Genomic DNA, 22,971 nt, shown 5'->3' on the forward strand with positions numbered 1-22,971 from the left:
CTGGACACAGTCGTGCAATCTCAAGTCAACTCACTGCAGCCTCTGCCTCCTAGATTCAAGCAATTCTCTTGCCTCAGCCTTCGGAGTAGCTGGGATGACAGGCGTGCACCACCACACTCGGCTAATTTTTGTATCTTTATTAGAGAATGGGAGTTCACCATGTCGGTCAGATTGGTCTTTAAACTCCTGACCTTAAGTGATCCACCTGCCTCAGCTTCCCAAAGTGCTGGGATTACAGGTGTGAGACACTGCGCCTGGCCAGTGTAGCTATGATTTTCTTTTCTTTTTTATTTGAGACAGAGCCTCACTCGGTTGCCACGGCTGGAGTGCAGTGGCGTGATCTCGGCTCATCACAACCTCCGCCTCCTAGGTTCAAGTGATTCTCCTGCCTCAGCCTCCCGAGTAGCTGGGACAACAGGCATGCGCCAGCACGCCTGGCTCATTTTTGTATTTTTAGTATGAGACAGAGTGTCACCATGTTGGGCAGGCTGGTCTTGATAGGATAATCATGCCCTTACTCTTCTTTTTTTCTTTCTTTTTTTTTTGAGATAGCACCTCACTCTGTCACTCAGGCTGGAGTGCAGTGGTTCGATCTCAGCTCACGGCAACCTCCACTTCCCAGGTTCAAGCAATTCTCATGCCTCAGCCACCATGCTTGGCTAATTTTTGTATTTTTAGTAGAGACGGGGTTTCACTATATTGGCCAGGCTGGTCTCGAACTCCTGACCTCATGATCCACCTGCCTCAGCCTCCCAGGAAGTGCTGGGATTACAGGTGTGAACCACTGTGTCTGAACTTTCTATTTTTATTTTTTTTTGAGGAAACTCAAGTGTGGAATTTTGTTTCTTTTTCTTTCCTACTTTCTTTTCTTTTTCCTTTTTTCAGACAGTCTCATTCTGTCACCCAGGCTACAGTGCAGTGGTTGATCTCAGCTCACTGCAACCTCCACCTCAACCTCCCAAGTAGTAGGGACAACAGACGTGTGCCACCACACCCGGCTAATTTTTGTATTATTTATTTATTTATTTATTTATTTGTTTATTTATTTATTTACTTTGAGACAGAGTCTCGTTCTGTCACCCAGGCTGGAGTGCAGTGGCGCGATCTCAGTTCACTGCAGCCTCCGCCTCCCAAGTTCAAGTAATTCCCTGCCTGAGACTCCTAAGTAGCTAGGATTTTTTTTTTTTTTTTTTTTTTTTGAGACGGAGTCTCGCTCTGTCGCCCAGGCTGGAGTGCAGTGGCATGATCTCGGCTCACTGCAAGCTCCGCCTCCCGGGTTCACGCCATTCTCCTGCCTCAGCCTCTCCAAGTAGCTGGGACTACAGGCGCCCGCCACCACGCCCGGCTAATTTTTTGTATTTTTAGTAGAGACGGGGTTTCACCGTGGTCTCGATCTCCTGACCTCGTGATCCGCCTGCCTCGGCCTCCCAAAGTGCTAGGATTACAAGCGTGAGCCACCGCGCCCGGCCTTAAGTAGCTAGGATTATAGGCACCTGCCGCCACGCCTGGGTAATTTTTGTATTTTTAGTAGAGATGAGGTTTACCATCTTGGCTAGGCTGGTTTTGAACTCCTGACCTCGTCATCCACCTGCCTCGGCCTCCTAAAGTGCTGGGATTTCAGGCGTGAGCCCTATACCTGGCCAGTTTTTGTATTTTTTAGTAGAGGCAGGGTTTTACCATGTTGGCCAGACTGGTCTCGAACTCCTGACCTCAGGTGATCTGCACACCTCAGCCCCGCAAAGTGCTAGGATTATAGACCTGAGCCACTGCGCCTGGCCAGTTTAGCTATAATGTTGTATTTTTTCCCGAAGAAAGGCGGTTCTAACAGTGTTCCTGGGTAAACATAACTGAGTGGGGTGTTGAAATCTAATTTTGAAATCTAATCTTCCGTTTGACGTGTCTAATGACATAGCATAGATTTTAAAATTGTTTTTTAGCCAAGCACAGTGGCTTGTCCTTGTAATCTCAGTTTCTTGGGAGTCCAAAGTAGGTGGAGGCTTGAGGCTAGGAGTTGCAGACCAGCCTGGGCAACATCATGTCGAGACCCCATCTCTTAAGACGCAAAAATATTAACATTGAAAAAGTTAGTAGGATCAAATGATTGATGGACTGACTTTCAAAATAATTATTTTTATTTTCTAAAAATTCCTTTTCCATATTTAAATTAGTACTTTTATAGCATTTTAGTGTTTGTAGGAAATACTGTACAACATTTTTCTGTAAAAGGGATTCCTGTTTTTTATCCTTTTTGCATTTCTTTCATCATTTGAAAGCGCAAAGCAAATCTTAGTCTTGGGTTATAAAAGTAAAAAATGGAGCAAGAGAGATAATATTAGGGAAATATGGGGTGGTAAATTATTAATTTCACTTTAAACTCATGTTTATATTATTATAAGGGTGAAACACCCATTTTAAAATGAGTCTAGGAGGTATATCTACTTAACTCTTTTTTTTTTTTTTCTTTTTCTTTGAGACATGGTCTTGCTTTATCACCCAGGCTGGAGTGCAGTGTTGCAATCATAGTGAACTGCAAAGTTGAACACCTGGACCCAGCTACCTCATGTAGCTGGGCCATCAGGCGTGTACCACCACTTCTGGCTCTTTTATTTAATTAATTAATTTATTTTATTTTATTTTTTTTGAGACAGAGTTTCTTGTTGCCCAGGCTAGAGTGCAGTGGTGCAATCTCGGCTCACTGCAACCTCTGCCTTCTGGTTTCAAGTGATTCTCCTGCCTCAGCCTCCCAAGTAGCTAGGATTACAGGCGCCTGCCACCACACCCAGCTAATTTTTTTGTATTTTAATAGAGACGGGGTTTCACCATGTTGGTCAGGCTGGTCTCGAACTGCTGACCTTGTGATCCACCCATCTCAGCCTCCCAAAGTCCTGGGATTACAGGTGTGAGCCACCACGCCCGGCTCTTTTTATTTTATTTTTTGAGATGAGGTCTCACTCTTTTTCCCAGGCTGGGGTCCAGAAGTACAGTCATAGCTCACTGCAGCCTCAAATTCCTGGGTTCAAGGGATCCTCCTGCTTCTGCCTCTGAAGTAGCTGGGACTCTAGGCCCATGCTACCATGCCCAGCTTTTTTTTTTTTTTTTTTTTTTTGAGACCAAGTTTCGCTCTTGTTGCCCAGGTTGGAGTGCAATGGCATGATCTCGGCTCACTGCAACCTCTGCCTCCCGGGTTCAAACGATTCTCCTGCCTCAGCCTCCTGAGTAGCTGGGATTACAGGCGTCTGCCACCATGCCCGGCTAATTTTTGTATATTTAGTAGAGACGGGGTTTCACCATGTTGACCAGGCTGGTCTTGAACCTCTGACCTCAGGTGATCCACCTGCCTCAGCCTCCCAAAGTGCTGGGATTACAGGCATGAGCCACAACGCCCGGCAACTATTTTTTTTCCGCGATTTCTTCAGATCTAGACATAAAGACTAATTTTTAAATTTTTTGTAGAAATGTGATCTCAAAATGTTGCCCAAGCTGGTCTTGAACTCTTGACCTCAGGTGATCCGTTTGGTTTTTAAAGTTATGGCGTTAGAGGCATGAGCCACTGTACCTGGCCGTCTACTTTTTCTTATTTTTTTATTTTTAAAATTTATTTTTATTTATTTATTTATTTATTTATTTTTGAGATGGAGTCTTGCTCTGTTGCCCAGGCTGGAGTGCAGTGGCACAATATTGGCTCACCGCAACCTCTGCCTCCCGGGTTCAAGCGATTCTCCTGCCTCAGCCTCCCAAGTAGCTGGGATCACAGGCTCCTGCCACCACGCCTGGCTAATTTTTGTATTTTTAGTAGGGATGGGGTTTCGCCATCTTGGCCAGACTGGTCTTGAACTCCTGACCTCATGATCCACCCGCCTCGGCCTCCCAGAGTGTTGGGATTACAGGCGTGAGCCACCGCGCCCAGCCTCTTTTTTTATTACTACTTTTTTTGAGATGGAGTCTCAGTCTATCGCCCAGGCTGGAGTGCAGTGGTGCGATCTTGGCTCATTGCAACCTCCGCCTCTCAGGTACAGGCTATTTGCACCCGGCTAATTTTTGTATTTTTAGTAGAGATGGGGTTTCACCGTGTTGGTCAGGCTGGTCTCGAACTCCTGACCATGTTAGCCAGGCTGGTGTCAAACTCCTTAAGTGATCTGCCCACCTTGGCCATCCAAAGTGCTGAGATTACAGGCATGAGCTACTGCTGCCATCCCCCAACTACTTTTTATTGTTATTTTATTTTATTTATTTACTTTTGTTTGAGACCGAGTCTCGTCTGTCACCCAGGCTGGATTGCCAGGGCATGATCTCAGCTCACTGGAACCTCCACCACCTGGGTTCAAGCAATTCTCCTGCCTCAGCCTCCTGAGTATTTGGGATTACAGGTGTGCACCACCACGCTCGGCTAATTTTTGTATTATTACTAGAGACAGGGTTTCACCACATTGACCAGGCTGGTCTTGAACACCTGACCTCAAGTGATTCACCTGTCTCGGCCTCCCAAAGTGCTAGGATTACAGGCATGAACCACCGCACCCAGCCCCATCTACTGTTTAAAGAGCTTTCCAGGCTTCCATTTCTGATATAGTTTACTGTTTATTTTTTTTTTGAGATATGGTTTACTTTAAAGTACTAACTATGTAAATCATTTTGGGGAGAAATCTATTTTAATTGTATTTATATTTAACTTTTTTCTTTTTTCTTTTTACAGTGCTGTCAAAGGGAAAACCCCCCAAGTAGGTGACAGAGTATTGGTTGAAGCTACGTATAATCCTAATATGCCTTTTAAATGGAATGCACAGAGAATTCAAACACTACCAAATCAGGTACAGAAAATATTGAGTTAGGTATTATAGAAGCTTGGTAAATGAGTCTTCTAATTCACAAAGATTTTTTTTTCTTATTCTTTCATTTTTTAATTGAAGAATCAGTCGCAAACCCAGCCATTACTGAAGACTCCTCCTGCTGTACTTCAGCCAATTGCACCACAGACAACATTTGGTGTTCAGACTCAGCCCCAGCCCCAGTCACTGCTGCAGGCACAGATTTCAGCAGCTTCTATTACACCGCTATTGCAGACTCAACCACAGCCCTTATTACAGCAGCCTCAGCAGAAAGGTATCTTTGCTTTTGTTGCAGACGAATATATAACTTTTTAGTTGTTAATAATATAACTATGCTTTTAATTACAAAAAAAGGCAGGGATTTCAAGAAAACTTGAAGCCTAAAAATCCTGAACAGGGCACATCTACTTCCATAGCTGTGTGGAAGTATTTTTTTTTTTCTCTTAGTGATAAGAAATTGAAAGATACACCCTTGTAGACTTAAATATCAAAACTATTAAATTACTTATTAAACCATACCACATCAAATGAATTTGCTGAGTTTTAAGTTTTTTTGCAAATTGATTGTGTGAAACTCCAGATGTGTTCTTTTTCGCTCTGTTGCCCAGGCTGGAGTGCAGTGGTGCAATCTGGGCTCACTGCAACCTCAGCCTCCCTGGTTCAAGCTCTTCTCCTGCCTCAGCCTCCCAAGTAGCTGGGACTACAGTCATGTGCCACCATGCCTGGCAAATTTTTGTATTTTTAGTAGATACAGGGTTTCATCACGTTGGTCAGGCTGGTCTCAAACTCCTGACTTCAAGTTATCCGCCCACTTCGGCCTCCCAAAGTGCTGGAATTACAGGCATGAGCCGCTGCATCCGGTTCAGATGTGTTCTTATAAAAACAGTGTTTAAAATGATACATAGGGCCAGGCGCGGTGGCTCACACCGTAATCCCAGCACTTTTGGAAAAATACAAAAAATAACTGGGTCGTGGTGGCAGGCACCTGTAACCTCAGCTACTCTGGAGGCTGAGACAGGAGAATCGCTTGAACCCAGGAGGCGGAGATTGCAGTTAGCCCAGATCACGCCATTGCACTCCAGTCTGGGCAATAAGAGCGAAACTGTGTCTCAAAAAAAAGAGAAAAAGATGACAGATAGCCTTAGCTTACAGAAGCCTACTTAATTGGCATTAAAAAAATGTACTTGTGACATGTTCTTCTTTTGTTGTTTTGTTGTTTTTTTTTTTTTTTTTTTTGAGGCAGGATTTCTCTCTGTCGCCAAGGCTGGAGTTCAGTGGTGTAATCTTGGCTCACTGCAACTTCCGCCTCCCCGGCTCAAGTGATCCTACTGCCTCAGCAGGTGTGCGCCACCCTGCCAGCCTAATTTTTATATCTTTTGTAGAGACGGGGTTTCACCATGATGCCCAGACTGCATTTTCTTTTTTTCCTTTTTTTTTTTTGGAGACAAGGTATTGGTCTGTCACTCAGGCATAGGTGCAGTGGTGTGATGTTAGCTCACTGCAGCCTCAACCTCCTGGCCTTAAGTAATCTCCCTTCTCAGCCCCCCTCTAATTTTTGCACCTTTTTGTAGAGACAGGGTTTTGCCATGTTGCCGGAGCTGGTCTTGAACTCCTGGACTCAAGTAATCTGCCTATCTTGGCCTCCCAAAGTGTCGAGATTACAGGTGTGAGACACTGCTCCCAGCCTGCATTTTCTTTGTTATTGTAAATGATGACACATAGCAAAATGATGACAGATTACAGTGTAATGAGTTATTTAATGAGCACCTGTGTAATCACTACTTGGGTCAGAAAAATACAACATTGTGTCTGGTAGCAGGGCGGTGGCTCACGCCTGTAATCCCAGCGCTTTGGGAGGCTGAGGTGGGCAGATTGCTTGAGCTCAGGAGTTGGAGATCAGCCTGGGTAACATGGTGAGACCCTGTCTCTACTAAAAATCCAAAAAAATAGCCAGGCGTGATGGTGTGCACAGGCTGATGTGCAAGGATCACTTGAGCCCAGGGGGCGGAGGTTGCAGTGAGGCAGGATTGCACAACTGCTCTCCAGCCTGAGTGACAGCAAGACCCCGTCTCACAAAAAACACAACCACCATTTGTAACTTGTTTTCTTTGATAATAGTTTTATTCTGTAAGTACGCATCCTTGTTTGATTTTGAACATAATGTGTGATTCCACTTTTATGACATTTTGTGTGTGAGACTTTTTTTTTTTTTTTTTTGAGATGGAGTTTTGCTCTTGTTGCCCAGGCTGGAGTGCAATGATGCAATCTCGGCTCACCGCAGCCTCCACCTCCCAAGTAGCTGGGATTACAGGTGTCTGCCATCACGCCCAGCTGATTTGTTGTATTTTTAGGTCAGGTGGGGGTTCCCCAGGTTGGCCAGGCTGGTCTTGAACTCCTGACCTCAGGTGATCCGCCCACCTTGGCCTCCCAAAGTGCTGGGATTGCAGGCGTGAGACACCGCGCCTGGCCCGAGACTTTTTTTTTTTGAGACGGAGTCTCGGCTCTGTCAAGCAGGCCAGAGTGCAATGGCCCGATCTCAGCTAATTGCAACCTCCGCCTCCCGGGTTGAAACGATTCTCCTGCCTCAGCCTTCCAAATAGCTGGGATTATTGGCATGCACCACCACTCCTGGCTAATTTTTTTGTATTTTTAGTAGAGATGGGGTTTCACCGTGTTGGCCAGGCTGGTCTCAAACTCCTGACCTCAGGTGATCCACCCGCTTTGGCCTCCTGAAGTGCTGGGATTACAAATGTGATCCACTGCACCCAGCCCGGCCAAGAATTTCTAAATGGTGCTTTTTATATTCATCCTTCTTTTTTTGTTGTTTTTGTTTTGAGACGAAGTTTTGCTCTTGTTACCCAGGGTGGAATGCAATGGCAAGATCTCGGCTCACTGCAACCTCCGCTCCTGGCTTCAAGTGATTCTCCTGCCTCAGCCTCCTGAGGCTGGGATTACAGGCGCCCGCCATCACGCCCAGCTAATTTTTTGTATTTTTAGTAGAGATGGGGTTTCACCATGTTTGCCAAGCTGGTCTTGAACTCCTGACTTTCAGGTGATCCACTCCCCTCAGGTTCCCAAAGTGCTGGGATTACAAACGTGAGCCACTGTGCTTGGCTTATTCATCCTTCTTACCGCATCTTATTCTTGCCTTATGTTAGCTCTTTTCTTTTTTTACTGTGGCCTCATGGGTTTTCATTTATCCATTGTTTTGTATTCAGTTGTTTTCTTTTTGATCCTTTATATGTATAGTTAGTAAGAATTTTTTCAAGCTGACTCCTATGTCTTTTTTTTTTTTGAGATGGAGTCTTGCTCTGTCGCCAAGTCTGTAGTGCAGTGGCGCAATCTTGGCTCGCTGCAAGCTCCGCCTCCTGGGTTCACGCCATTCTCCTGCCTCACCCTCCCCAGTAGCTGGGGCTACAGGCACCCGCCACCACGCCCGGCTAATTTTTATATTTTTTTTTAGTAGAGACGGGGTTTCACCGTGTTAGCCAGGATGGTCTCGCTTTCCTAACCTCATGATCCACCCGCCTGCACCTCCCAAAGTGCTGAGATCACAGGCGTGAGCCACCGTGCCCGGCCTCTCCTTTGTCATTTTTACAGTCCCCCACTGAGTATTTCTTAAAGGAGATGTCCCAGTGAGGGTGTTCCAAAATTGAAAGCTCCCTGTATGTTTCTGGGCTGACAGGAACATAAAAAGGGAGATGAGCATAACAATGCATAAGAATCCTGCTGACATACACATTTTTCCATTCATAATAAAAATCAGACCATATTGAACTAATTTTTTAGGAAACATAGTAGTGGAGAGATTTTTTTCCTGCTACAAATTGCAGAGCAATAATTCAGATGATCACCATACTAGGCTTTCTACCAGGAATTAATATCATTGTCATAGACCAGCGTCAGAAAACTGTTCTAGTGTAGAGATATGGGATCTCATATATCATGTTATCAGTCGGGAAGAATGAAATTATTTGTGCTTGTGTTTATTTTCTGTGATGTGTAATAGTTCTGTCTACTTTAGAGACGTTTAATGTGAATCATTCTACTGAGGTTGAGCAAATTTTAAAGAAAAACACATTTTTTTGTCCTTATGGCGTGATCAGATGTTGAAAGGGGGAATGAGTATTTTAATCTATGTTGTAAAGGACTTAGTTACTTATTCTGGTTACTCTGTCTAAAATACTTAGAACTTTGCATATATTAGACATCTTTCCATAAATTAAGTGTGCATTGTAGTAAAGAAGGTAAATTTGCACTATTCCTACCTGGAAATATTTATACTATTTCAAAATGAAATTGTTGATTTTCAATATTGGGAAGAATTCATCAAGATAGTGCCCCACCTGGGCTACTTAGGGAGACCCCCATCTCCTCAAAAAATTAAAAAAAAAAAATTAGCTGGGTTTAGTGGTGCATGCCTATGTCCCAGCTGCTTTGGACGCTGAGATGGGAGGATTGTTTAAGCCTGGGAGGTCAAGGCTGCAGTAAGCCATAATTGCACTACTGCACTCCAAGTGGGGCAACAGAGTGAGACTCTGTCTCAAAAAAAAGGTACCTGTTTTTTGTTGTTTTTTTTTTTTTGACACGGTGTCTCGCCCTGTCGCCCAGGCTGGAATGCAGTAGCATGCAACCTCCACCTTCTGGGTTCAAGTGATTGTCCTTCCTCAGCCTCCTGAGTAAATGGGATTACAGGAAGGCGCCACCATGCCTGGCTAATTTTTTTGTATTTTTAGTAGAGACGGGAGTTCACCATATTGGCCAGGCTGGTCTCGAACTCCTGACCTCATGATCTGCCCGCCTCTGCCTCCCAAAGTGCTGGACTTACAGGTGTGAGCCACTGCGCCTGACCTGACAGTACCTATTCTTTTTTTTTTTTTTTTTGAGACGGAGTTTTGCTTCTGCCGCCCAGGCTGGAGTGCAGTGGTACAATCTCAGCTCACTGCAGCCTCGTCTCTTGGGTTCAAACGATTCTCCTGCCTCAGGCTCCTGATTAGCTGGGATTATAGGCGCTCACCACTACTCCCAGCTAATTTTTGCATTTTTAGTAGAGACAGGGTTTCACCATGTTGACCAGGCTGGTCTTGAACTCCTGACCTCAGGTGATCCACCCGCCTTGGCCTCCCAAAGTGCTGGGATTACAGGTGTGAGCCACCGCAGCCGGCCAGTACCTATTCTTTAAAAATATATATAAATTAGGCCAACTTTGAAAAAACAATTTTAGTGACTCTCAGTTATTTAACTTTGTTCCTCTAATTTTATCAGGTAATGCTTTCGAACTTTGTTTAGATACACTAAACATTTTTTTCTTTTATCTTTTAAAGCTGGTTTATTGCAGCCTCCTGTTCGTATAGTTTCACAACCACAACCGGCACGACGATTAGATCCCCCATCCCGATTTTCGGGAAGAAATGACAGAGGGGATCAAGTGCCTAACAGAAAAGATGATCGAAGGTATATTTTCTAAAGTGTACTGTGGATGGTGGCAATGGTTGTACAACAATGTAAACATAGTTAATGCCACTGAACTATGCTTATAATATAAAACTTTAAAATGGTTAATTTTATGTTATGGATATTTTACTACAATTTTTAAAAAGTTAAATATACTGTGGAATCTTGCTTATATTACCTACTCTATTTACTTCATTGAAGAGCTTTTCCATAATATTAGAAATATTAGTAATTTTAGAAAAATTTGCTTTCAGTCGTGAGAGAGAGAGAGAAAGACGTAGATCGAGAGAACGATCACCTCAGAGGAAACGTTCCCGGGAAAGATCTCCACGAAGAGAGCGAGAGCGATCACCTCGGAGAGTTCGACGTGTTGTTCCACGTTACACAGTTCAGTTTTCAAAGTTTTCTTTAGATTGGTAGGTTATTCCCCACCCATTGTTTTCTTGAGTTACTAACTTCATGTAATTTGATAGAATATGTTACAGAGGTATTTTTCTTGCAACATTGATTTCCCGACAGTTAGTGTTCTTCATATAAGGGCAGAAATGCAATTTGAAATAACTTAATTCTCTACAATGCTGCATTATTTTTATACCCCCATGAAGGATATCGACTGGTATTGATAAAGGCAGCCCCTCAAGGAAATTCCTCTGTCATAACGTTATTCCCCTAAAGTTAGAATCAGTTAAGATCTAGACTTATTGATAACTTGAAGATCATGTATAGTCCATTGTATATGATAAAGCAATAATACAGTAGTAAACTGATTATTTCAAGTTTAGCCCTGGCAGTGTAGTGCAATAGAAACATAGATATGCATATATACTCACATACATAATGTATTCACATGTATAGTGTATGTGTATGTATATACATAAATATATTATTCACCCTTTGAATCAGAAGTCATGACAAATTACCAGGAATTTCTTTTTTCTTTTTTTTTTTTTTGAGACAGGGTCTTACTCTTTCACCCAGGCCGGAGTGCAGTGGCATGATCTCAGCTCACTGCAGCCTCCGCCTCCTGGGTTCAAGCTATTCTCCTGCCTCAGCCTCCCTAGTAGCTGGGATTACAGGTGCTCAGCACCACACCTAGCTAATTTTTGTATTTTTAGTAGGGATGGGGTTTCACCATGTTGGCCAGGCTTGTTTGGAACTCCTGACCTCAAGTGATCCACCTGCCTGGCCCTCCCAAAGTGCTGGGATTACAGGTGTGAGCCACTGCGCCTGGCCAAGTTACCAGGAATTTCTGAGGTTCACCTGCAAAACAAAGGTAGTATTAACTAGCAAAATTATTGCGAGGTTTAGTTCATGTATCCAAAGGACTTAACCCAGTGTGTGGCAGTTGTATAGTCTCAGTAATTAATGGTGGGTTATGGTCGCAACTTAGGTAATAGATTAGTAGATGGAAAAATAACAAATTGACAGTAAAATAAGAAAATCATTAAAAGCAGTGTTCAGGGCTGTTTAGCCTAAAAGCAAATAGCTGTATGCAATGCAGTGGCCTAAGAGGATATTATTACATTTAAACAGAGTGTGATAATTACTGTTCATAATACTTGCCTATCAGAGGTTAAAATTTCCAGATACTCAGTTCTAGATTTAGTAACCCAGTAAATTTTAGTCAAGCTACTTAATGCCAAGAAAATTTTGCTTGGTGACTTTGCTTAATTATGTTACATAGTTGGCATTCATTTACTCTTACTTATGGTCAAATCAGCGCCTACTTCTTTTTTTGCTTTTTTTTTTTTTTTTGAGATGGAGTTTCGCTCTTGTTGCCCAGGCTGGAAAGCAATGGCGCGATCTTGGCTCACTGCAACCTCTGCCTCCCAGGTTCAAGCAGTTCTCCTGCCTCAGCCTCCCGAGTAGCTGGGATTACAGGAATGCACCACCACACCTGCCTAATTTTGTATTTTTAGTAGAGACAGGGTTTCACCATGTTGGCCAGGCTGATCTCAAACTCCTTACCTCAGGTGATCCAATCGCCTCAGCCTCCCAAAGTGCTGGGATTACAGGCGTGAGCCACCACACCTGGCCCAGCAACTACTCTTAACGTTACGCTAGTTTTCTTCTTATAGCTGCTTACTCTTATACTTAAAAATCTGTAGTCTGCATATTTCTGAGAAACCAGTTGAAACCAAAACCACTTTCCCAGCCTCAAAGATATTAAATAGAGGAGCTCTGATTTTAACCCATCTGTTCTCAATATTGAATGCTCTTTTGGGAAGAGTTGATGCATAGGATATGAAATTGAACAGCTATTTAGCTTCTTCTAAATTAGACCTTCAGGGGCCAAGTGCAGTGGCTGATGCCTGTAATCCCAGCACTTTGGGAGGCTGAGGCGGACAGATCACTTGAGGTCAGGAGTTCAAGACCAGCCTGGCCAACATGGTGAAACTCCATTTCTACTAAAAAATACAAAAATTAGCTGGGCGTGGTGGTGCGTGCCTGTAATCCCAGCTTCTTGGGAGGCTGAGGCAGGAAAATCGCTTGAACCCGGGAGGCAGAGATTGCAGTGTGCCGAGATTGCATCACTGCAGAACGTTGTCAAAAAAAAAAATTAGACCTTCACAATTTATTCTTTTTTTTTTTTTTCTGTCACCCAGGCTGGAGTTCAGTGGCTCGATCTCGGCTCACTGCAAGCTTCGCCTCCTGGGTTCACGCCATTCTCCTGCCTCAGCCTCCCGAGTAGCTGGGACTACAGGCGCCCGCTACCACGCCCGGCTAATTTTTTTTGTATTTTTAGTAGAGATGGGGTTTCACCGTGTTAGCCAGGATGGTCTCCATCTCCTGATCTCGTGATCCGCCCGCCTTGGCCTCCCAAAGTGCTGGGACTACAGGCGTGAGCCACCGCGCCCGGCCTCACAGTTTAGTTTTACCACTTTGAAGTAAATTCCCAGAACATTAAATGGATCTCTTGCAAGTAAAAATGATTTTAAAGTTTCCGTACTTCTCATTTGTAGTTGTATAAATCAAGATTTTCTTATACTAATATGATTATAAGAAACTTCCAGAGGCCGGGCGCGGTGGCTCAAGCCTGTAATCCCAGCACTTTGGGAGGTCGAGGCAGGCGGATCACAAGGTCAGGAGATCGAGACCATCCTGGCTAACATGGTGAAATCCCATCTCTACTAAAAAAATACAAAAAAAAAAAAAAAAGAAACTTCGTGCCCATAAAATGATTTATTTGTACTTACATCTTTTGTTTTATTATAAATTTTACTCCTGTGGGGTAAAACATGACTTCTAAAATTCTGGTGATATGGAATTGCGAAACAATTATACATACTTGCTTTTTGTAACAAAACTCAGATACTTGTTTCATGTTTTTATTATTTTGACAGCAGAATCATATCCAAATAAAGTATAATTATAGGCCTGGCACTGGTGGCTCACGCCTGTAATCCAGCACTTTAGGAGGCTGAGGTGGAAGGATCACTTGAGGCCAGGAGTTTGAGACCAGCCTAGGCATATAGTGAGACCTCACCTCTACAAAAAGTAGAAGTTAGCCACATGTGGTAGTGCACCCGTAGTCCTAGCTATAATACTTGGAGGCTGACATGGAAGGATTGCTTGAGCCTAGGAATTCAGGTTACAGCAAGCTGTGAGTATGCCACACTGCACTCTGGCCTGGGTGACAGAGCAAGATTCTGTCTGTAGATAGGATAGAATAGATAGATAGATAGATAGATAGATAGATAGATAGATAGATAGATAGATAGATAGATAGATAGATTCTGTCTATAGATAGAATAGATAAATAGATGAATAGGTAGGTAGGTAATAGTCTATTAACTGACAGGTTTATTGCTCTGTATTTATTTTTGTACTTCAAATAAATACATCTCTGCATGTAGATTACTTCATCTTTCATACTTCTGCCTCTAGTTGTCTTTAAAAAAGACAATGTAGTTCTTTTCATCTTACATTATACTTTTAACAGACATCTCTTAACCTTTTGCCAGATTGACCTTTCAGTTCCTCTCTTTTAAAAGCTCTACTTCTTAGGAAAAAGGAAATGATCCTTTAAAAAATCAGTGCGAGATTTAAAAGGCAAGAAATTTATCCCCTCTATACATAATAATCAGGTATGGATCTTAATCATTCACAGAGAAAGGGGTGTGGAGGTGCAGATAATCCAAGGAACATACGAATTTTGCTTTTTGTGGATTTTTGTATTTAATTTTGAATGTAAGTATGCTTGATCTAGGAACTTACTATAGTAAAATAAAAGTTATAGTTTTTCTACACTCAAAAACCTGATTGAGGGGCATACAGAAATACTAATTTGGTACCACTCTCATTGCTGTTTTGTATCCATTCAACATGAACCATAATTTTCAAGTAATCCACAGTTCCAACTGAGGAAAACCTGCTTTTGTACAGATCTTTTCTGGAGCTGAGGTTCAAGTTATTTCAAAGGGTCTTCTGTAACAAAAAGTAACGAAATAAGGATAACACTGAGAATACTATTTATTCAAAGCTTTGTGTATATAAATTTGAAAGTAATATTTTCATATGTCTCTATGCAAATCTGTAGCTCATTAGTAACTGACTTTGTCTTTTTTCAGCTTACGTTTTACTATATCCAGTTATATTTGCTACAGAATTAAATGTTTGTGTAACCTTTTTATTAAGGCTATTTATTCACTACTTATGTCTGTTTTTCAGTCCCAGTTGTGACATGATGGAACTAAGGCGCCGTTATCAGAATTTGTATATACCTAGTGACTTTTTTGATGCTCAGTTTACATGGGTGGATGCTTTCCCTTTGTCAAGACCATTTCAGCTGGGAAATTACTGCAATTTTTATGTAATGCACAGAGAAGTAGAGTCCTTAGAAAAAAATATGGCCATTCTTGATCCACCAGATGCCGACCACTTATACAGTGCAAAGGTTTGTATTCAAATGTGATATGCAGCTTAAATTTCTTAGCAGTTATTCATAATAAAAGGGTATTAGAATTATCCTTCAGAAAGTGTTTGTTAGGTAGACCCAGATACCTGTTTTCTTCTTGACTGCTTGATCCTGTTTTGGTTACATAATTTAATTTAAGCTCTTTGCCTCATCTCTTGAGCTGTAAAACTAGTTTTATTCCAACATTTTAAACCTTATTAAAAATGTGAAGATAAAGTTGATATTAATGAGATATTTGGAATGTTGTATGACTTCTGGTAGCCTCAGTAAAACTTAATGTTAGATGAATGCACTAAATGTCAGTCTTAAGGGAAACATTCAATATATTGTGTATAGTCTATAGTTTTGTTTAAAGCATTGTTTGACTGAAAAAGCATCCCTTCAAAAGTTAAAACTAAGTAATTATAAGGTATCTAGGCCTGGTGTGGTGGCTCACGCCTGTAATCCCAGCACTTTGGGAGGCTGAGGTATCTAATACTGTTTCTGCTATAGTATTACTTCCTATTTTTATTTAAAAATTTCAGACATCTAATATGTAAAGATAATTAGTAGTGCTTCTCATTTTTTCACATTACTTTAGACTTTTGACAGGATTGAATTATTTGACTATAATAGGTAATGCTGATGGCTAGCCCTAGTATGGAAGATTTATATCATAAGTCATGTGCTCTTGCTGAAGACCCACAAGAACTTCGAGATGGATTCCAACATCCTGCTAGACTTGTTAAGGTAAAAGGACACATTTGTTTTAACTTTAGATGTATTCACTTTGCTTAGCTGTAACTTTGTACACATAAAATCTAAAGCCCTACATTTTAATATTTGTTGATTAGTTTAATGAATAATTTCAATATTAAGGCACCCAGAATTTAATGATGTAGATGTTTTTCTCATTGCAGATTACGACTATAACTTATTTGTACGCTACTAGTTCAACAGTCATTTTGATGTTTTATATTTGTAACATAGTAGAATCTTAGTGGTAATAGGATTCAGAGTGTCTTTGGATGTTGTTGAAGTTTGAATTATAGCTTGTTTCTTTAAAAGAACTCTATCTGAAGAAATATTTTAAAAGGATGAGTTATGATGTGTGTAAATCCTATTCCATTGCTGAAATGCAGTGTGGAACACAATGAACTGAACTCTTCCTTGACTGACAGATACCAGAGGTAGTAAAAATGATATTGGAAAGGTTCGTACCTTTCCTTCTCAAGTATCTTATTTGTAATTTGACAGGGTGCGTAATATATGTAAATGATTCTTTATTTTGAATTAGTTTTTAGTGGGCATGAAAGGCAAGGATGAAGCTATGGCCATTGGAGGCCACTGGTCTCCTTCGTTGGATGGACCAGACCCAGAAAAAGATCCCTCTGTGTTGATTAAGACTGCTATTCGTTGTTGTAAGGCTCTGACAGGCATTGATCTAAGTGTGTGCACACAATGGTAAGTACTAATTCATTTCTTGATTAGAAGTGTTTTACTAATAGTTTATGTAGTTGTTCTTGTCGATCAGCCTTTTCCCCCCGGCTTATTTTAGCAACCCTGGTCAATGCAGGTAATCTCAAAGGAAAATCCCCATTTGTAGCTAAAGTTTATTTGGTGCCAAAATGTTTTGGGGAAAAAGGATTAAGAACTAATCAAAATAAACTGAAAATTTAAATGTTTTGTTATGTTGTACTTTGGAAGTTGGATGTATGTTGAAAATACTTTTCATTTCATGCATAGCTGGAGAAGATCGTCAAGAGAGAACTTCATTTCATTATAATTCTTTTGTTATAAAATGTTGTAGTTGCGATTATTTTTGTTCAGCCATATTTTCTCTTGAGGCTTATTTGTCCTGTGTATTTTAGTGTATCTCTTGTGACTTAATTTGAGAATATTCTTTTTTAGCACGTGAAATCTGAACAGCTATCCAGCTTCTTCAGGTATTCTCTAAAATGTGGGTAGCTCAGTAATCAAACTTGAAAATGCCTTGGGGGAACATATTCTTCCTTTAACTTATTAAATATTGTACAAATGTACCAAAAGAGGAACTATGGCTTCTATAATTTTTTTTTCTTTAGACCAACCTCAAGTTCTTGCAGCAAATTTCTTTACTTGATGTGCTACAAGTGAACTAGGGTCTTTAAAATGTATTTTAGAATTTTTTTTCCAACATGCTTCTTCCCTTGCAACAGGTACCGTTTTGCAGAGATTCGCTACCATCGCCCTGAGGAGACCCACAAGGGGCGTACAGTTCCAGCTCATGTGGAGACAGTGGTTTTATTTTTCCCGGATGTTTGGCATTGCCTTCCCACCCGCTCAGAGTGGGAAACCCTCTCCCGAGGATACAAGCAGCAGCTGGTCGAGAAGCTTCAGGGTGAACGCAAGGAGGCTGATGGAGAACAGGCACTGAACGCTAATCCCTTTTTCTATTTCCGCTTCTCACAGGCACAGGAACACAGGCACAAATGCACACCACACACTACATAACAAACACACATGGAGGAACATAACTGGTAACAGCGACTGGTAATCCAGCTTTCAGCAGTATAGTTGTATGTTCTTTTCTGTTAAAATTTCTGTGTATTATCCTAACTTTAAGAGTGCTGAGACCTCAAAGGAAAATAAGTTGTGCTTAAATTGCACAGAATTTTGTTTTTATCATAGGTCTAGTTGCTGGAATCTGGGACCAGTTGTTGAACAAGATTCAGTATTAAGCCATTTTAAACATTTTGCCATTTTCTAAAATTTAAAAAATTTTCTTTTTCATGGTCATCAGTTCTAGTCATGGATATTTGAAATTGGACAACCACAAGTCTGAGAGATTTGAAATTTCAGGCTATGTGGCAACGTCTTTGGTACATTTCAAAGGTCTGACTAAATCAGTCTTTGGGTGGCTTGAAAATTGGGGCAAGATCACACACTGTGTGGTTTGTGGAGACCGGCAGTGTTTGTGCATCCCTGATATCCTTTGTGTTGTAATTTATCACCCTTTTGTGTTTCACAGATCTGGCTTTGATTGGCTGATGAGTGTCTTTGTGATCAGTTAAAAGTGGTAGAATGTATGTACGTGGACTTGCCTAAATAATAACTTTAGGAGAAGACAATCTGAAACATTTGTGACCTTGCACAGATCAGCAACAGACTTTTAAAAATAAATTATTTTTATTTTAAGGTTTCATAATAGTAATTACATTCTTAACTTTGTATGTCAGGATGAAGAAGAGAAGGATGATGGTGAAGCTAAAGAAATTTCTACACCTACCCATTGGTCTAAACTTGATCCAAAGACAATGAAGGTAACTTTATAAGGATGGATTTTATTTATTTTTTTTAATTAAAAATTTCTTTTTGAGATGGAGTCTCGCCTGTCGCCCAGGCTGGACTGTAGTGGCGCGATCTCGGCTCACTTCAACCTCTGCCTCCTGAGTTCAGTAGATTCTGTTGCCTCAGCCTCCTGAGTAGCTGGGAGTACAGGTGCCCCGCCACCACGCCCGGCTAATTTTTCTAGTTTTAGTAGAGACGAGGTTTCAGAATGTTGGCCAGTTTGGTCTCAAACTCCTGACATCAGGTGATCCACCTGCCTCGGCCTCCCAAAGTGCTGGGTTTACAGGCGTGAGCTACCGTGCCTGGCCAATTGTGTTTATATACATATAAATTAAAAGGCAATTTTATAAATCAGTACAGCCAATATCTGTTGAATGCCTATAATATATGAGGGTCTATAGTGTAACTATAGTAACTTTGAGAACTAAGAAGGTAGGATTTCTGCACTAACTTCAAGGGGATGGGAAGAAACATATGAAAAATGTAATTTTTTTTTTGTTTGTTTGTTTTAAGATGGAGTCTCGCTCTGTCGCCCAGGCTGGAGTGCAGTGGCGCGATCTTGGCTCACTGCAAGCTCTGCCTCCTGGGTTCACACCATTCTCCTGCCTCAGCCTCCCGAGTAGCTGGGACTACAGGCGCCTGCCACCACGCCCGGCTATCAAATCCTCCCACCTCAGCTTCCCAAGTAGCTGGGACTACAGGCGTGTGCCACTATGCCCAAATAATTTTTTAAACTTTTTTTTTTTCTTTTTTTTTTTAGGCGGAGTCTCGCTCTGTCGCCCAGGCTGGAGTGCAGTGGCGCAATCTCGGCTCACTGCAAGCTCCGCCTCCCGGGTTCACGCCATTCTCCTGCCTCAGCCTCTCCGAGTAGCTGGGACTACAGGCGCCCGCCACCACGCCCGGCTAATTTTTTGTATTTTTAGTAGAGACGGGGTTTCACGGTGGTCTCGATCTCCTGACCTCGTGATCCGCCCGCCTCAGCCTCCCAAAGTGCTGGGATTACAAGCGTGAGCCACCACGCCCGGCCTTTTTTAAACTTTTTGTAGAGACAGGGCCTCACTATGTTGCCAGAAGCTGGTCTCAAACTCCTAGACTGAAGCAGTCCTCCTCAGGAGTTTGCTTGAGCCTGGAAGCTGGAGCCTGCAGTGAACTATCATTGTGCCACTGCACTCTAGCCTAGGCAACAAAATGAAATCCTGTCTAAAAATACGTGTGTGCATGTAAGGTTGCAGCTGGGCACAATGCTTTATGCCTGTAATCCTAGCACTGTTGGAGGCCCAGATGGGCAGATTGCTATAGCCCAGTAGTTCAAGATCAGCCCTGGCAACATACTGAGACTGTCTCTACCAAAAAAAAAAAAAATTAGCCGAGCATGGTGATGCATGCCTATAGTCCCAGCTACTCAAGAGCCTGAGGTGGGAAGATCACTTGAACTTGGAAGGTCAAGGCTGCCGCGGTGAGCCATGAGCCATGAGCCATGGTTGTGCCACTCCCGCCTGGGTGACAGAGCAAGACCCTGCCTCAAAAAAAAAAGAAAAATGACCCATTCTGTTGAGTTAACATTAATTTTGTCCATGTAATTATTTTTAAATATTTTATACTATTCAATTAAATTGATATACAGATTTTTTCTTAGGTGGTATTATTATTATTATTTTTAAAGGGACAGAGTGCAGTGGTGTGATTAGAGTTCACTGTAGCTTCAAACTCCTAGGCTCAAGTGGTCCTCTGACCTAAGCCTCTCAAGTAGCTTGGGCTAAAGACATGTTCCACCATACCTGGCTAATTTTTTTTTCTAAAGAGATGGGGTTTTGCTATGTTCCCCATGCTGATTTTAAACTCCTGGCCTCAAGCGATCCTGCCACCTTGGACTACAAAGGTGCTAGGATTACAGGCAGGAGCCACCATTCCCTGCTGGTATTACTCCTCTATTGGACATTTGTTTATTTACTTACTTTTAGAGACAAGGTCTCTGTCGCCGTGACTGGAGTGCAGTGCATAGTTCACTGGAACCTTAAACTCCTGGGCTCAAGCAGTCTTCCCATCTCAGCCTCCCAAGTGGTTAGGACTACAGGCATTCACCACCACACCTGGCTAATTTATGAAACATTAGACTCTTCACTTTTTTGGAGGGAGGAAATAAGTAAATCTATAGTTTTGTGGGTTTTTTCTCGTTCTATTTAGGATGTTTCCTTAGGGTAGACCGCCAGAAATTAGAACTTCTGGGTCAAAGAACATTTAAAAAAAATTTTACGCGTGTTAAAATGTTTTATTTTCCAAAAATATTCTATCATTTTGCATTTTCACAAGTGTTTTGTGAGCTGTACAAATGTTTTTTTCACCACATTTTAAAAAAGTCACACAAAAGGCTGGGCGTGATGGTGGCTCACGCCTGTAATCCCAGCACTTTGGGAGGCCAAGGCAGGCTGATCGTGAGGTCAGGAGTTCGAGACCAGCCTGACCAACATGGTGAAACCCTGTCTCTACTAAAAGTACAAAAATTAGTTGGGTGTGGTGGTGCGCATCGGTAATCCCAGCTACCTTGGGGGCTGAGACAGGAGAATCGCTTGAACCTGGGAGGCAGAGCTTGCTGTGAGCCGAGATCACACCACTGCACTCCAGCCTGGGCGACAGAGTGAGACTTTCAAAAAAAACGGAAAACACAAAAGATAATTGTTAATTGTAGCTAGTTTGTTTCCTCTTTCAATATCCGCCCCCCCCCCCCCCCCCCCCCGCCTTTTTTTTTCCCCTTGTTTTTCTGCTCCGTATATTCAGGTAAATGACCTCCGAAAAGAATTAGAAAGTCGAGCTCTTAGTTCCAAAGGATTAAAATCCCAGTTAATAGCCCGATTGACAAAACAGCTTAAAGTAGAGGAACAAAAAGAAGAACAGAAGGAGTTAGAGAAATCTGAAAAAGAAGAGGATGAAGATGATGATAGGAAATCTGAAGACGATAAAGAGGTATGTACTCAATCTATTATTATACTCTATGGTATTAATATTCGTGTATAGGGTGTTCTTGGAATATGTGAGTTAAGATTATGTGTGTGTGTGCTTTTATTTATTTAATTTTATTCATTTATATTTATTTTTTTTTTGGAGACTGAGTCTTGTTCTGTTGCCCAGGCTGGAGTGCAGTGGAGTGATCTCGGCTCACTGCAACCTCCGCATCCCAGGTTCAAGCTATTCTCCTCCCTCAGCCTCCCAAGTAGCTGAGATTACAGGCTCTCGCCACTATGCCCGGCTAATTTTTTGTATTTTTAATAGAGACGGGGTTTCACCATGTTGGCCAGGCTAGTCTCAATCTCCTGACCTTGTGATTTGCCTGCCTCAGCCTCCCAAAGTGCTGGGATTATAGGTGTGAGCCACCGTGCCCAGCTATTTATTTATTTTTTTGAGATGGAGTTTCGCTCTTGTTGCCTAGGAGGGAGTGCAATGGCACGATCTTGGCTCACCACAACCTCCACCTCCCAGGTTCAAGCAATTCTCCTGCCTTGGCCTCCCAAGTAGCTGGGATTACAGGCATGCACCACCGTGCCTGGCTAATTTTGTGTTTTTAGTAGAGATGGTGTTTTTCCATGTTGGTCAGGCGGGTCTCGAACTCCTGACCTCAGGTGATCTGCCTCCCTTAGCCTCTCAAAGTGCTGAGGCCCGGCCGTGTGTATGCTTTTGTTAAGGTGCAATTTACTTATTATAAAATTCAACCTTTTTATGAACAGTTCTGTGAGTTTTTACAAATGCATATCGTTTTGTAACCACCACCAACACCACAGTGAAGATACAAAACAGTTCTAGGTAAAAAGGCTGGGCGCGGTGGCTCACGCCTATAATCCCAGCACTTTGGGAGGCCGAGGTGGGCGGATCACGAGGTCAGGAGATCAAGACCGTCCTGGCTAACGTGGTAAAACCCCGTCTCTACTAAAATTACAAAAAATTAGCTGGGCGTGGTTGCAGGCGCCTGTACTCCCAGCTACTCGGGAGGCCGAGGCAGGAGAATGGCTTGAACCCGGGAGGCGGAGCTTGCAGTGAGCCGAGATTGCACCACTGCACTCCAGCCTGGGCGACAGAGTGAGACTCTGTCTCAAAAACAAAACAAAACAAAAACAAACACAAAAAAAACAGTTCTAGGTAAATGGCTCAGAAATTGAGTTCTAGAGAAGTGCTTATTCCAGAATCTGTCTACTTCTAAAACAGTATGTTTGATTGAATCAAACCTTGAGACTCAAGACTATTTATTCAAGCTGTTTTATGCTTCCGTTTTATGTCCAATAGAATAACTCCTGGATGCATAAGCCTGTTACTTGTTTTCTGAATTTGAAATGTAGGGATCTCAGAAGTGTGTTTAAGCACCAGTAATTGGATAAGCCTCATAATCAGTTTCTAAATCTTATACATTGTAAAGTACACATCATTATTTATGAAGAATTCTTCCAGAAATGTTTACTCTAAATCTGATTATGAGAA

General features: G+C 42.1%; 1 protein-coding gene and 1 non-coding gene across 5 annotated transcripts in view; both read left to right on the plus strand.

The window, feature by feature from the left end:
* Positions 1-22,971, plus strand: part of CCAR1 (cell division cycle and apoptosis regulator 1) — a 75,311-nt gene that overhangs the window by 22,118 nt on the left and 30,222 nt on the right. For all 4 annotated transcript variants that reach the window (XM_032138677.2, XM_032138686.2, XM_032138695.2 and 1 more), the window contains exons 7-16: positions 4,694-4,808; positions 4,908-5,100; positions 10,151-10,280; positions 10,535-10,696; positions 14,952-15,177; positions 15,814-15,927; positions 16,475-16,641; positions 17,376-17,586; positions 18,396-18,479; positions 21,283-21,468. In XM_032138677.2, the coding sequence (XP_031994568.1) occupies positions 4,694-4,808; positions 4,908-5,100; positions 10,151-10,280; positions 10,535-10,696; positions 14,952-15,177; positions 15,814-15,927; positions 16,475-16,641; positions 17,376-17,586; positions 18,396-18,479; positions 21,283-21,468 (1,588 nt within the window). The remainder of the gene's footprint in view (positions 1-4,693; positions 4,809-4,907; positions 5,101-10,150; positions 10,281-10,534; positions 10,697-14,951; positions 15,178-15,813; positions 15,928-16,474; positions 16,642-17,375; positions 17,587-18,395; positions 18,480-21,282; positions 21,469-22,971) is intronic.
* On the plus strand, positions 16,277-16,343 carry LOC116466203 (small nucleolar RNA SNORD98). The gene has a single exon (XR_004247442.1). It is a non-coding gene; the product is annotated as a small nucleolar RNA SNORD98 (small nucleolar RNA).

The sequence above is a fragment of the Hylobates moloch genome, unplaced genomic scaffold (genome assembly GCF_009828535.3).
Source record: "Hylobates moloch isolate HMO894 unplaced genomic scaffold, HMol_V3 SCAFFOLD_3, whole genome shotgun sequence".
In the NCBI taxonomy this organism is placed as follows: domain Eukaryota; kingdom Metazoa; phylum Chordata; class Mammalia; order Primates; family Hylobatidae; genus Hylobates; species Hylobates moloch.